This window comes from Lithobates pipiens, unplaced genomic scaffold (assembly GCF_037356315.1).
Source record: "Lithobates pipiens isolate NorthernLeopardFrog02 unplaced genomic scaffold, aLitPip1_a1.2 Scaffold_3, whole genome shotgun sequence".
NCBI lineage: Eukaryota > Metazoa > Chordata > Amphibia > Anura > Ranidae > Lithobates > Lithobates pipiens.
Genome location: NW_027507790.1, coordinates 237,313,494 through 237,329,945, shown reverse-complemented (window position 1 = coordinate 237,329,945; position 16,452 = coordinate 237,313,494). Strand labels below are relative to the sequence as shown.

The window sequence follows — 16,452 nt, the reverse complement described above, 5'->3', positions numbered from 1 at the left end:
ATAATGTGAAAGATGATGTTACATCGCGAGAATCGTGATCTTTATTCTAAGCAAAAAAAATTGTGATTCCCATTTTTTCCAGAATCGTGCAGCATACGCATACGCTAACATACGCATGTATAAATAAACGCACGCGTTGGGGCGCCTACACGTGAAAATTTTGAATGCGATACACGTTTTATATCGCCGTGCACAAGCTGGCTCCTAGATTTTAAAAAAAATTGTTTGGCGCTCCTAGCCCCTCCCTCTTGTTAAGTGCCCCCAGAGCAAGCAGTTTGCAAAAGGGGTGCCCAAGTAGGCACGCTGCTGCTCTGCATGTCCATTCATATATGGAGCCGTGACTCTGCCCCACCCTCTCTCTCTCCTCATTGGCTTACTGGCTGTGATTGACAGCAGCAGGAGCCAATGAGAAGGGGGAGTGCCTGGAGAGCCACTGCTCTCGTGCACATCGCTGGATTGAGAGGGAGCTAAGGTAAGGCTGCTGCACACAGAAGTTTTTTTTTTTTTTTTTTTTTTTTTTAACCTTCATGCATGAAGGTAAAAAAAACCTTCAGCCTTTAGAACCACTTCAACCCCTTACGGTATGGGTATGTCTTTGGGTTGAAGGGGCCGCTGCTATCATCCCAGTACCACATTTTTCAGTAGGCAATGGGCTTTTTTGTAGAAGTGATCTGAGTGGCTTTACGGCTGCCCGATTACTTCTACAGGGTGCAGAAGGAGCCCCCTCTCCCTTCCACCCACCACCTTTACTTGGCTCCCCCCAAGCAATCAGGGAGCCTGGTACTGCCACCGCTTGATGTGCTCGTGGTCTGGGTGGGGAGGAAGAAACATCCAAGCATGGTAAGACGTTACTTGTAGTTGGTTACCAGGTTTGCACACCTCTCAGGGGGGATTTTGGTCCGCTCTCCTTTACAGAGCTTCTCTAAATCCTTAAGGTTTCTAGGCTGTCGCTTGGCAAGTTGAACTTTCAGCTCCATCCATAAATGTTCTATAGGATTAAGGTCTGGAGACTGGCTAGACCAGTGATGGCGAACCTTGGCACCCCAGATGTTTTGGAACTACATTTCCCATGATGCTCCGCTACACTGCAGAGTGCATGAGCATCATGGGAAATGTAGTTCCAAAACATCTGGAGTGCCAAGGTTCGCCATCACTGGGCTAGACCATTTCATGACCTTCATATGCTTCTTCTTGAGCCACTCCTTTGTTGCCTGGACCATATGTTTTGGGTCATTGTCATGCTGGATGACCCATCTTCAGTGTTCTGGCTGAGGGACCTTACAATACATGGCCCAGTCCATTGGCCCCTCAATACGGCAAAGTTGCTCTATACCTTTAGCAGAGAAACAGCCCCAAAGCATCACGTTGCCACCTCCGTACTTGACTGTAGGATTGGTGTTCTTAGGGTCATAGTCAGCATTTGTCTTCCTCCAAACACAGCAAGTAGAGTTAATGCCAAAGAGCTCAATTTTGGTTTTAGCTGACCATAGCACTTTCTCTCAATCTTTCTCTGAATCATTTAGATCAGGCATCACTAAATGGCGGACCGCGGGCCGAATCCGGACCCAGTAGCAGCCATATCCGGCCTGCAGACTCGCAAATAGTTGCCTGTGTGTTTTCTATCCCCTGCCGGATTGCCAGCCCGCCGCTGCCGCTAAAATCCTTGATTTACACGTGAGGCTTGGCAGGTGTCTCCCTTTCATCATTGCATCACTCCCCTTCCTTATTCACACAAGCCTGGAAGCGCTGCAGGTCCGGACAAAGGGCGGGACTTATCAAGTTACGAAGTGGGTGATTGGTTGCTAGGCAGTGGGGCGGTCCCAGCAACCAATCACCCCCTTTTAACTTGAAAAGTCCCGCCCTTTGTCCGGACCTGCCATGCGTGCTTCCCGGCTTGTGTGAATAAGGTAGGGCAGTGTGGGGAGGGGGAGGAAGGGGGAATGCTGCGATGATGAAAGGGACATTCGGACGCTGTAATGTTGAGGGAGGACTGATGGAGTGGGATCTGTAATGGGGGGTCTGTATTACGGGGGTCTGTGATGGAGTGGGGTCTGCATTGGGGGGGATCTGTGATGGAATGGGGTCTGCATTGGGGGGGGAATCTGTGATGGAATGGGGTCTGTGATGGAGTGGGATCTGTATTAGAGGGGTCTGTGATGGAGTGAGGTCTGTGATGGAATGGGGTCTGTAACGGGGGGCCTGTGATGGAGTGGGGCCGTTAATGGGGGATCTGTGATGGAGGGGGATCTGTATCGGGGGGGTCTGTGATGGAGGGGGATCTGTATCGGGGGGGGGGTCTGTGATGGAGGGGGATCTGTATCGGGGGGGGGGGGGGTCTGTGATGGAGGGGGATCTGTATCGGGGGGGGGTCTGTGATGGAGGGGGATCTGTATCGAGGGGGATCTGTATCGGGGGGGATCTGTATCGGGGGGGGAGTCTGTGATGGAGGGGGATCTGTATCGGGGGGAAGTCTGTGATGGAGGGGGATCTGTATCGGGGGGAGTCTGTGATGGAGGGGGATCTGTATCGGGGGGAGTCTGTGATGGAGGGGGATCTGTATCGGGGGGAGTCTGTGATGGAGGGGGATCTGTATCGGGGGGAGTCTGTGATGGAGGGGGATCTGTATCGGGGGGGTCTGTGATGGAGGGGGATCTGTATCGGGGGGGGTCTGTGATGGAGGGGGATCTGTATCGGGGGGGTCTGTGATGGAGGGGGATCTGTATCGGGGGGATCTGTATCGGGGGGGTCTGTGATGGAGGGGGATCTGTATCGGGGGGGTCTGTGATGGAGGGGGATCTGTATCGGGGGGTCTGTGATGGAGGGGGATCTGTATCGGGGGGGTCTGTGATGGAGGGGGATCTGTATCGGGGGGGTCTGTGATGGAGGGGGATCTGTATCGGGGGGGTCTGTGATGGAGGGGGATCTGTATCGGGGGGTCTGTGATGGAGGGGGATCTGTATCGGGGGGGGTCTGTGATGGAGGGGGATCTGTATCGAGGGGGGATCTGTATCGGGGGGGGGGGGGGTCTGTGATGGAGGGGGATCTGTATCGGAGGGGATATTTGTGATGGAGTGGGGTCTGTAATGGGGGGATATGTGATCGAGGGATCTATGATGGAGTGGGGTCTGTATTAGGGGGGGATCTGTTATGGAGTGGGGTCTGTGATGGGGGGGGGGGATATGTGATGGAGTGAGGATCTGTGCTGAGGGGGGGGGGTCTGTGGTGAAGAGGATCTGTAATGGGGGATCTGTGTTTGTGGGGGGGGTCTGTAATGAGGTGGGGGGCTCTGTGATGGGGTCTTTAAAAGGACACATTGTGATGAGTCTGTAATGGGTTGCGGGGTTTCTGATGGGGGGACTGTGATGTAAAAGTGAGAAATGTGCTGTGAAGGGGGGACTGAGGGCACTGATGTAGGGGCTTGTCCACACTTGTGCAGAGATCTGTTTTTCTGCCCTAGAAAAACCCAGGTATCTACAAGGGCAATAGAAAACAATTGTGATGTGCACGGGAGGCTGTAATGTGAAGGATCGGAGTCATGACCAATATGACATTCGGACCTCCGCGGGAAGAAAATTTTACTGACCGGACCCCCGTGAATTTTAATTCAGTACCCCTGATTTAGATGTTTATTGGCAAAATTTAGACGGGCCTGTACATGTGCCTTCTTGAGGAGAGGGACCTTGTGGGTGCTGCAGGATTTCAATCCATGGCGGCGTATTGTGTTACCATTGGTTTGTTTGGTGACTGTGGTCCCAAATGCCTTGAGATCATTCACAAGCTCCTCCTGTGTAGTTCTGGGCTGACTCACTTTTCTCGTGATCATTCCTACCCCATGAGGCAAAATCTTGCATGGAGCTCCAGACCAAAGGAGATTGGTGGTTATTTTGTATTTCTTCCATTTGCGAATAATCATTCCAACAGTTGTTGTCTTCTTCTCACCAAGCTTCTTGCTGATGGTCTTGTAGCGCATTCCAGCCTTGTGCAGGTCTACATTCTTGTCCCAGAAGCAAAAGAAAAATGGTTTGGTGTCATCGGTAAGTCACCTCCATCCCAATATTGTACAGAAAAACTTAGAAAAATTGCCCTGGGACTTTAAATGAGGTGAATGCTGTTCCTTGCTGGTGGTGGCATTCACCATCCAGCGCGGGAGCTGCGATGTGCTCAAGGTAGGTTCTCCGATCTCCTGCTGCCTCCTCCTGTCTGTATGGACGGGTGGGGCCACCTGCACATCGGCGCCATGTTACCACACCCACCGGTTGATGCCCACTTTCTTGGCGTCCTTACATCTGGGCTTGGTGGGTCATCACGGGTGGCCGGGGGTATCTGGGCATGTCCATCCCTATCGGTGGTGAGCGTTTGCAGCTCTTACGTGCCTTGCCACTTGTACTTGGCGTCGTACCCCTTGCAGGGGTATAAGTTGGAGGCTTGATATGGCTGGGGTCCCTCTTTCAGTATTATTATTATTATTTTTTAATCTACACGCACCAAGTTTATGTAAAATTTAATATATATCTGTCTGGAGTTAAGGAATGCTCAATTATTTTTTCGTCCAATGCTTTGGAAGATCATTTTTGTAAGCTTTAAGTACTATTCAACCCTTTTGGGTCATATTGCAGCTTAATGAATAAGGTCCATTGACTGTGTTTTCTGCATGTTCTGTGGAATATTCCGTCCCCTGCTCTCCTGCACTCGTATTTCACAGCGAGCCCCGTACCCGGCATCCTTCGCTGAGCCCGCGCTCTCTCTCCCCTCTCGTACTCTGTGATTAAGGCCCCGTATGATTTGACTGGGACTAGGCAATCTATCTCGGCCCGCTTAGCGTTTTCTGGAGTCCCAGCAGGCTGGCATTCATATTCTGATGTATTTAGCTGCATTACAATGCAGGTAGCGTTGAATGCTTTGTGTTGTTTTTTCCGTGCCTTTTCCTCTCTGGTCCCTGTGGTGCTGTTCTAAGAGCCTTACATAAATGTTCCTGCCTAGTTACTGCCAGATTTACAAAGACAATTGCCACTGTTTAGAAAATAAGCCAGCAATTCACCTTTTACGTTTTGTTTTCACATTTCAATTGCACTTTTTTTCGGCTGCACTGTGAGAGGTTAAAGGAAGTCGGGAGGGACATGCCGGGGATAATGTAGCTGGTCTGAAAAATGCCAGTGACCTGGCTGTCATGCTGGTCCTGTGGGTTCCTCAGTACACAGATCTGGAGTTCTTATTTCACTGGCTATATATACTGTACATGTTCTGAGTCCAACACTCAGTGATTGCCATCATATCTGTGGAGGTTTCCATTTGTCCAGGTCATGATATTTCTAGTAGTTCAAGCCACAGAATCAAGTTTAATTAAACCTAGACTTCTGCGTTGATCAATAGTCCATTCACTAAAAAACAGGCGTTATTTACAGAATGCGTTTTGAAAGGAGTTCTATGCATTAAGATAAAAAGCATTCTGTGTGTAGCAGCCCCCCAGAACCCCTAATACTTGCCTGAACCCCATCTCTATCCAGTGATGTCCACGAGTCCCTTGGCTGTTTGGGAATCTCCTCCCGATTGGCTGAGACACAGCAGTGACATCAGCGGCTCCCGTAGCTGGCAATCAAAGTCAGTTAGCCAATCAGGAGAGAGAGGGGGCGTGAGGCTGAACGGAAGCTCTGTGTCTGAATGGACTCGGGGAGCTGCGACTCGGCTCAGGTGCACCCATAGCTAGCTGCTTGCTGTGGGGGCCACTGGATAGGAGGGAGGGGCCAGGAGCAGCGAAGAGGGACCCGAGAAGAGAAGTATAACATGTTTAAAAAATAAATAAATAATAACAAACAAGACTTTACAATCACTTTAACCACTAGCTGCTCGCCCACTGTCATATGACACTGGGACGAGGCAGCCCTCGTTCTGGGCCACCGTCATATGACGTGATTGCTTCCCGGGCCACTAGGGGGAGCGTGTGCCACGTCACTGGGGTCCCGATGCGCGTACCTGGTGGCCGCGATGTCCGCCAGGCACCCGCGATTGCCCAGTAACTGAGCGGGACCGTGGATCTGTGTGTGTAAACACACAGATCCACATCCTGTTAGAGGAGAGGAGACCTATGGTGTGTCCCTTGTACATAGGGACACCGATCGGTCACCTTTCCCACTCAGTCCCCTCTGCCCACAGTTAGAATCACTCCTTAGGGCACATATTTAACCCCTCAATCACCCCCTAGTGTTAACCTCTTCCCTGCCAGTCACATTTATACAGTAATCAGTGCAATTTTATAGCACGGATCGCTGTATAAATGGTGAATGCTCCCAAAAATGTGTCAAAAGTGTCCGATATGTCCGTCGCAATATCGTAGTCATGATAAAAATCGCAGATCGCCGCCATTACTAGTAAAAAAAAAAAAAAAAATACAACAAAAATGCTATAAATCTATCCTCTATTTTGTAGACGCTATAACTTTTGCGCAAACCAATCAATATACGCTTATTGTAATTTTTATATATATATAATCACAATAAGCGTATATTGATTGATATATATATATATATATATATATATATATAATATATATAAATTTTATTTATTTATTTTTTTTACAAAAATATGCAGAAGAATACATATCGGCCTAAACTGAGGAAAAATTTTTTTTTTTAAATATATATATATCTTGGATATTTATTATAGCAAAAAATATTGTGTTTTTTCAAACATTTCTCCCTTCTTTTGTTTATAGCGCAAGAAATAAAAACCACAGAGGTGATCAAATACCACCAAAAGAAAGCTCTATTTATATTTGGGTACAGCGTTGCATGACCGCACAATTGTCATTCAAAGTGCGACAGCACTGAAAGCTGAAAAATGGCTTGGACAGGAAAGTGCCCACTATTGAGGTGGTTAAATATTTGTTGTGCAATTTATATCGGTTACATTTTGCGTTATTTTCGGCATTGTTTTTTCACAATTGTTTTATTTATTTTTTTACATGAAGGGCACATTCACACTGTAAACTGCACACCTACTGCGTGTTTTTTCCTGCACAGATACATGCATTTGATGTGCAATTTGCATGCAGTTGATGTGCATTTTTCTATCTGCATTTGTCCTGAGGTCACTTCATTGTTCTTTCTTTCCCTGGACTTCTATGTGCACTGTGATATACGTTTTGCAGTGCATTTGCATGTGTTTGCATACGTTTTTGCATGTTTGCGGTGTGGAAAAATGCGTCATGCTCAATTTTTTTATTTTTTAACCACTTCAGCCGCAGTAGGATTTACCCACTTCCTGACCAGGCCATTTTTTGCGATACGGCACTGAGTTGCTTTAACGGACAATTGCGCGGTTGTGCGATGTTGTACCCAAGCGAAATTGATGTCTTTTTTTTTTTTTTTCTCCCATAAATAGAGCTTTCTTTTAGTGGTATTTGATCACCTCTACGGTCTTTATTTTTTATGCACAAAAACAAAAAGAGCGACAATTTTCAAAACAAAACCATTTTTTACTTTTTGCTGTAATACATATCCGAAAAAAAAACAAAAAAATCTTCCTCAATTTAGACCAATATGTATACTTTATACTTTTGGTATAAAAAAAATCGCAATAATAGTAATCACATCTACAAAATAGGGGATAATTTTTATGGCATTTTAATTATGTTTTTTTACTAGTAATGGCAGTGATCTGCGAATATTTTTTTTTTATTTTTTTAAGCGGGATTGCGGCGGACAGATTGGACATTTTTGACACTTTTTTTTTTGGGACCATTGCATTTATACAGCGATCAATGCTTTAAAAATGCACTGATTACTAAATGTCACTGGCAGAGAGGGGGTTAACAGCAGGGGCGATCAAAGGGTTAAGTGTGTTCCCTAGGGAAGTGTTTCTAACTGGGGGGGGGGACTGACTGACTGGGAGCAGAGAGAGATCGCTGTTCCTGATCACTAGGAACAGACGATCTCACTCTACTCCCCTGACAGAACAGGGATCTGTTTGTTTACACTGGCATCCCCGTTTTGCCTCTCTGGAGTGATTGTAGGTGGCCCCGCTGATTGGCTCCCCCCGCTAATGAAAGGGCACGAGCGCACGCCCACAGTGATGGTTATTCGTGTAGGAGAGCCAACCTGCTGCAGTACAACTGCAGCGGCTGGTCGGGAAGTGGGTATCAGCGCTGCACTGAAATAATGTGAACTGTGCCCATTGGATTGCCTGGATTTTGGACTGTCTCTGCAGTTGGAGTGCAATCCGAAATCCATCGAACTGCAGCCAGCAAAGCTGCATTTGGTGTGAAAGGGCCCTAAATTGAACCAGAGAAGGAAATAAATGAAAACAGAAATACTATGAAACCGTGACAATATTGTAGAATGCTTTGATTCACCGAAGGATCTTCCTCTGCTGAAATGTTACAATTTCTTTTCATGCTGAGCTCGGGGCAGAACATTTCCACATTGATACATTGTATACTTTTACCTTACTGGCCAGTGCAGAGCTCCCCTCATTGTTTTTTTGTACTTTGCTAAAATACCAGCAGGTGATAAATAATGAATAATAAAACAAACAAGTAACTGCTGCGCTTAGTCTAAATTCTCAGATATACAACTTCTATTTATTCCCTAAATAAATAAGCTGCTAGCACAATATTAGACGTCAACACAAATATATAAAAGATGGCCACTTAGTGTTTAGCGCTGTAAAGGTGCAGAGATAAACACTAATGGCTAAAAATCATAAAAGTCCTTAATAAAATCCATAAGAATCCCCCCCTCCCCCCCCCCCCGGATGTCCAGGAGATGTAATGATGTCATAGTGTAGCTAAATAGCAAACGCATGAGAAACCCGCCACCGGAAACCGATCAACGCTGCCTCTTACCCTCCACTCTGGACCATAACAAAGTTCAGATATGCAATAGGCAGCAATCCAGCGGACTCTCCCAATGTCGGTGTTTCTTCTCCAAATAACACAAACGTCTCCACCAGGACTCACTCAATCACATGAGGGGACAAGGGATATGGGATTGCGCCTGGAAGGCCGGGCTCCGATGACCCTGTCTCCACAGGAACCCCTTTCCAACAATCCCAATTTGCAACATTTGTTTGTGAAGAACGGGGAGATGATGCCCTTTCATTCTTTTTGTGCTAAATATAATGTCCCTCCACAATTCTTCTGACATCTGCAGATTGCTCACACCTTCACTGGTCAGTTCTCATCTCGGATAATGCACCTCAAGTGTTCTGACCTAGAGGCACTTCTTCAGTTTGGACCCCCTAGATCAGTGATGGTGAACCTTGGCACCCCAGATGTTTTGGAACTACATTTCCCATGATGCTCCACTACACTGCAAAGTGCATGAGCATCATGGGAAATGTAGTTCCAAAACATCTGGGGTGCCAAGGTTCGCCATCACTGGGTTAAGAGATCGTCTGATACCATTTAAGATATTACATAGGGCTTGTTATACTTCTCACAGGCTTCATCTCCTCAATCACACTGTCCCTCCATCGTGCTGGTGATGTGATAGAGATGTGGGGGACTTCTTCCATATCTTTTGGACTTGTCCGGTTATCCAGGTTTACTGGGAGGCTGTGGTGTCCTTCATTGGTCAAGAAGGTCTCTCGACCTACAAGTGCTGGCAGGACTCTATTAGGACTTTTGTTATTTTATGCTAGGAAGGCTATTACCCTCCACTGGAAAAAGCCTAGGGCTCCTTTAATCGATTATTGAAAGCTGATCAGCTCACAGCTTTCACTCTATAAAGCCACATATATAAACAGAGGCTGTACTGTAAATTTAAAAATGTGTGGACAAAAAGCCTCGAAGTTGGTGATGCTAAGTAAATACTGACAGAACTTTGTCATGTGCCAAGGATAGAAGGGTTCTACAGTTATTATCTGAGTTATCCTGTACTAAGTTGGGGGCCGATGATAAGTTATTATCTAACTAAAAACGAAAAAACCCATAAGCCGCGCTAAATAGATACCAAGGCAAATACAACCAACTATTTGTGCAATGATATAAAAGTAAATGTTGAAATGAATATTAGTAAATACAACCAACTGTTTGTGCAAAATAAACAAAAGAATATTAAAACAAATATTGTATGGGGTATAGCAACCCTATATGTGTATATGCATATACGTGATACAGAACATATAAGTATTAGGATTCCTGATCCCAAAAACCCACAAATGCTGATGGGCACATATAGTAGGAATCAGTGACACACACCTATTATAAAATATAAATTAAATATTAATATTTATATTAAATATTATCTAACTAAGTTACTAACTGACATATCAGCATGGATGTCGCACCACTTTCTTCAACAAAATCTCTCTAAATCTGAGCTATTAATATTCCCCGCCCCCCTCCATGACTTTTCCATCAAAATCAACAACTCTGCCCCGAGCTACATCCCCAACCTTGTCTCCAAATATCACCTAAATCATCCCCTCCGCTCTTCTCAAGACCTCCTACTCTCAAGCTCTCTCGTCTCCTCCTCCCATACTTGTCTCCAGGATTTCTCCAGAGCCTCTCCCATCCTCTAGAACTCGCTACTTCCACCTGTCCGGCTATACCCTACTCTTGCTACCTTTAGGCGATCCCTGAAAACTCATCTCTTCAGGAAAGCCTATCGTGTCTCCAGCTAATCTTTTACCACTTCCATCAGCTCATTCCCCACAGTTACAACCTTTTGTACCATCTGCCCCCACCCTATTAGATTGTAAGCTCTTCTGAGCAGGGCCCTCTTAATCCTCTTGTATTTTATTGTATTGTAACTGTATTGTCTCCTTTTTATATTGTAAAGCTCTGCGTAAACTGGCTCTATATAAATCCTGTATAATAATAATTATTACTGCTATCGGTGTGGGCACAATGAGCCGTTTAAAATCACACCTTTTTCTGCAGCTTTATATTTTATGAGGGTTTTTTTTTTAATGTATTGTTTTTATGTGGGTTAGTCTTGATTCCCTCTCTTTCAAACTCTGAAAACCAAGAGATTTTTTTTTTTTTTAAAACAAACATGGAGATGACCTTCCCAGAAGGACCGGATTGACACCTGTTTTCTATAAAAACCCTTGGCACCGGCCACCCTCGGAGATTTAGTCCAGGGGACTCTTTTCAGCCGTGTGCAGCATTCAGAGCATCATCTGTGAGAAGAAGATATAATGAATGTGCAATGCTGTATTAGAAACCTCTCACACATAGCCTGTTCAGTTCCAGCCTATTCATTCTTCAATGTTCAGTCGAAGAGCAGCCAAGTGTTCTGGCTGATATGCAGGGCCTATTCAAGGTGCCCATTATTTCTCTGCAGTAATTGGCTCCTCGGTATTGGAAGCTTTGCCATCACAGGGCTTATTTATGTGTTTTTAAAGGATAATGGTACTTTCAGGAAAAAATTGCAGCCTTGTAATAGGCAAATGGTTGACTGCCAAATTGTAAGTATAAAGTAGTATTTTTTTTTCTAGAAAGACATGGTTTTATCTTCTTTGCTGTATAGAGGAAGATTGGGAGCACAGTGTGTCAGACTTGGCATGAGCGAAGATGCCTTTCCCTTACCCTTCACTAGATGTACGCTATCTGTCACTGTCAAGAGTGACGGAGGATGTCGGCATTGTGTGAACTCAAGTAGACCGGGCAGATAAAGGCCATTTTAATCTAGATCGGGGGTCTCAAACCGGCGGCCCTCCAGCTATTGTGAAACTACAAGTCCCATGAAGCATTGCAAGGCTGACGTTTACAAGCATGACTCCCACAGGCAGATGGGACTTTTTGTTTTGCAACAGCTGGAGGGCCACCAGTTTGAGACCTCTGATCTAGAACAAGTCACCCCGTTCCATGTATATTTGGGCAGCATGTTGTCTCCCTGTTGCAGAACTAAGCCCCTGTACACACGGTCGGAGATTTCGACAACCAAATCCGTCGGATTTTGTCCGTCGGATTTTGCTGGTCGGATCTTGTCCGAAACTGTTGCATACACACGGTCGGACTAAGTTGTCGAAAAATCCGGTCATTCAGAACGTGATGATGTAATTTCGTTACGATGGGACTACGTTCAGGCTAGTAGCCAATAGCTTTGATGTAGGAATTTGATCTGAGCATGCGTGGCACTTGGTCCGATCAAAATTCTCTACACATGATCGGAGTATGTCCGATCGGCCCAGTTGATCGGGAAATATTTCCAACATGTTGGAAAATTGGGTCCGATGCATACCACACACAGTCGGATTATCCGACAACACGGTCCGATAGGACACATTCCGACGGATTCTCCGACCGTGTGTACAAGGGCTAAGACCACCAAAAGTACACAAAAGACTGGCCTTATTCCAACCAATCCGGTCACCCAATACAGCACTAATGCTCCTATTGGTTTGTATTGTTGCCCCCTAGGTGGAAATAATGAGTTCAGCGACACCCCTGGGTTAAAAAGTCTGAGAAAGGCAACTCTAAAGTTTATTGTTCTGCAGTGTTTGATGTAGTTTACCCACTTTACAGCCCTCACTGGTACCCTTTAGACCCCATACACACTATTAGATTTTCTGCAGATTTTTGTCTTCAGATTTACCAAAACCATGTTATATGAGGTCAAACTTTAAAGTGGTTGTAAACTCTAGGACAAAAAAAAAAAACTTGAAGACAAAGGCACAATGAGCTAGTATGCTATGCATACTAGCTCATTATGAATTACTTGAGATCTAAGCAGCTGCAGTCTTCCTTTCACACCATTCCCGCAGCCAACATCGCTCCCGGAGTTACTTCACTCCCGCACATGTGCGTGGGAGCTGCCGGTAACGTCACACTCACGGAAGCAACCGTACATATGTGCCATTGCTTCAGTTTGCTTTAGTGCACATTTGCCGATGACGTTGGCACATGCAAATATCTCCTAAACCGTTGAAGTTTAGGAGATATCCAGGGTAGCTACAAGTAAGCCTTATAGGCTTACCTGTAGCAAAAAGTGTGTTTGTAAGGGTTTATAACCACTTTAAGAGTTTCAATCAGGCAGGCCTTTGCACTACATGGTTTTGGTAAATCTGAAGACAAAAATCTGCAGAAAATCTAATAGTGTTTATGGGGGCATTAAAGTGGCTCTAAAGGCTCACGGTTTATTCCTTTCATGCATTCTATGCATGAAGGGGAAAAAAAAACCTTCTTTGTGCAGCAGCCCCCTCAGCCCCCCTGCTGTTAATCGCAGCCACTGGGCAAATGAGGAGAGAGAGGGGCTGGGCCGAGCCACAGCTTTGTGTGCGGATGGACCCGCAGAGTTGCGCTCGGGAAGTAGCCTGCTTGCGTGCCCCCATTGCAAGCTGCTTGCTGTAGAGGCACTCTGCATGAGGGAAGGGCCAAGAACACCGGTGAGGAGGATCAAGACTGCTCTGTGCAAAACCACTGCACAGAGCAGGTGAGTATGATTGTTTATTTTGCCTTTAAGTTTTCTATTTTGACACTTTCTTTTAAAATTTTCACTTTTATTCCTACTACAAGGAATGTAAACATTTTTTCCAATGCAGAGGCCAAACGTGACGTCATAGCATCGTGTCTGGCATAGAGATTTCCGAGGGCCATGTGGCTTGCTGGACTCTCTATGGTGAACTTCCACCGCCGACCGATTTCATTCTCCGCCTCGCGATCTCACGGGCGAGCCAGTAGAAGCACCAGAGGGAGGGGAGGAGGGAGGTGTCCCCTCCCGCTGCCTGTAAGAATGAACCAGCAGTTGAACAGCCACTATGATCTTTCCTGTGGTGCAGGGAATCTCCCGGCTGAGAAAAATATCTGAATGATGTCTGTAACTGCGGGCATCATTCAGATATATCGCCTGTGACGTCATATGTCGGCGTGTTTGCGGTAAGTGGTTAATATCGCTTTAACCTGTCCAGTTCGTTTATTTGTTTAACGTCTATGTAAACCATGAACTTCTCTTAGACCCCTTTCACACGGATGATCCGTTCAGGTCCACCTGTCAGTTTTTTTGACGGACCTGAACGGACACTCCATAGAAGTCTATGGGGTGACATGTTCTCTGAAATTCGACCCGCACCGATCCGAAAAAGTGTGACGGTGGAAAAACATATTTTTCCATCCATCATCGGATCGGGTGATGACGGACCGTCTTCATCCGATCCCCCATAGGGGAGAGCAGCGCTCTGACAGGTCTGCCCCTGCACAGTGTGTAGAGGTGGACCTGTCATCTACCTGCTCAGAGGCAGGTCTGGTGCAAGGATTTTTGACACCCTAGGCAAAACCTCATTTTGCTGCCCCACCCCCCCCCCCCCCCCCCCCCTGGCTGACTCTGCCCCCTTTACCCTGCCCATGTAAATCCTACCTTTTTAATAAAGCGCTCATTCAAATAAATGCAGCCTCACCAGTGCCCATCAAATGCAGCCTACCTGCGCCCTTCAATGAATGTTTGCTTGCTGCAGGAGTCGGGACATAGACACAGTCCTCCACCACTGCTGCGCCTCTGACATTATATGTGAACGGAGCGGCAGCTGTCTGCTGATCCTGAGACGTAGTTTCTTGCTGCAGAGAGAAGAGAGTAGAAAAACCAGTGGCTGGGCACCCTAGGCAGCAGGTTGCCTAGTGGTAGCACCGGCCCTGCTCAGAGGGGATCGACGGAGTGACCCCCGCTGAGCAGAGCGGGCTCCGTACATGGACACGTCCGTGTGAAGGAGCCCTTATTTGCTTCCTTTTTGATCTGTTAAATTTATCACTGAAAACCTTTTTTGTTATATCTAGTAAACGAGGGCAAAGACTGGTTGATCCTGCCAGAAATTCAGTGAGCTCCTAAATTTCTATAATGAGCTGACAATGCTGTACTGAAATATCAGACGATGCTATAAGCCCTATCTCTATCTTAGTTCTCTCTGTAAAGAAGAGAACCCCCCCCCCCCTTATACAGATGTGTTTTGTAGTCCTGTCATAGGGGGCCAAGGCTGCTCTTCTATAGATACATTGAGCGTTGTCACTGTAGACCTAAAAGTATTTTACTGACAGGATCACCAGGTGAGGAAAAGAGCTTGGAAAGGAAATTAAAAAAAAAAGGTACCGAATTTGGCCATCCCATACAAGGACTGGTAAACTGCACTGCATCACCTTGTTTTGCGGGTTTTATCTTGAATAATAATGATTTGTCATTTTTTTTCCCCACATTTTAGGCGCTGCGCTGGAAACAAAACCTTGCTTTTTTTATTTACCTTGAATGAATTGAACTGTAATTAAACTGTTATTTTTTATTTTTTTGTGTCTCCACAGCTGTACTATCAGGTATTGAATTTTGCCATGATAGTATCGTCTGCCCTCATGATATGGAAAGGCCTCATTGTGGTCACTGGTAGCGAGAGTCCAATAGTTGTCGTACTAAGGTACCTACACACCCACTATTACTTCTCACCTTTTACTGTTTGTATTATCAATATACATTACTTTATATTTTCAGGAGCAACACTATGCAGAAAATAATTTTTATACCTCAAAGCTACCTACAATAATGGTTCTTCATCGTAAGTCAGGGTTGGACGGGTTTCTGCAGAATATGGGGTTCAATATAACGTTTTCAAGGGACTATTGGGCATATTTTGCAACCAATATAACTCCATCCCTATCTAATGAGATTTGCGGGGGAAAAAGGGGGACAATTGGAGCAGATGGGACTTTGTATGAAGCATGCAGTCTCAGGGACAACCAGATATCAATATTATAAATGCTTGTATGAATACAGTAGAACCATAATTGGCAAGATTAAAACAATAAATGATAGTGGTAATGTAACCTCTGGATAAAGTCTAATTGCACCTACACATGTATAAAGTATGCAGTCTCAGATCAGAGCTTCTGATCCAGTACTTTTTGGTAGTGAGGTCATAAAGTTTTATTGGCAGGGTTCACATCTCAACTGCAAAACGCCCGAAGCCAGAAGCTCCAAAAAACACAAACAAGTTCTGGAACTTTTTTTTTTTTTTTTTTGGGCAGATTTGGGTGTTTTATCTGCTTTTTACATTGGTGACCTTTTGACCTGTACAAAATTGCGGCAAAACCACACGGCTTTCTGCCTGAAAACGCTAAACTCAGGTGTGAATGGGCCCTTAGACAGGTAGTTTGTTACTGGCTGAATCGCCAAGTGAAAATAAAGGAAATACAAATTGGTAGGGTGCAATATTACATTATTTGTTTTTGGTTAATACCACTTTAAATGCTGCCATTGTGAGGGCGAGCACAGTGGTCATATTTCAAGGGGTCATCGTAAATCTGATGCACAACCCACATGGTCCACAGTTTGGGATTAACACCACTTTGCTTCAAGCAGAATAATGCTTTGTTCCTTTTTCATATTGTATACATCGGTTTATGACTTTCCCATCTTCCACGTATGAGGACTATGTATGAGTTTTGTGATGGAATTGGTCTCCTGTTGATAAGATGAAGGTCTGCTCTTGGGCAAATATACACCTAGAGCTCACAGGCCACTCAGTAACCCCCAT

General features: G+C 45.5%; 1 protein-coding gene across 1 annotated transcript in view; it reads left to right on the top strand.

Annotated features, from left to right (window-relative positions):
* Nucleotides 1-16,452, top strand: part of SEC11C (SEC11 homolog C, signal peptidase complex subunit) — a 75,347-nt gene that overhangs the window by 15,511 nt on the left and 43,384 nt on the right. The window contains exon 2 of the mRNA XM_077462913.1: nucleotides 15,227-15,336. Coding sequence (XP_077319039.1) covers nucleotides 15,227-15,336 — 110 coding nt within the window. The remainder of the gene's footprint in view (nucleotides 1-15,226; nucleotides 15,337-16,452) is intronic.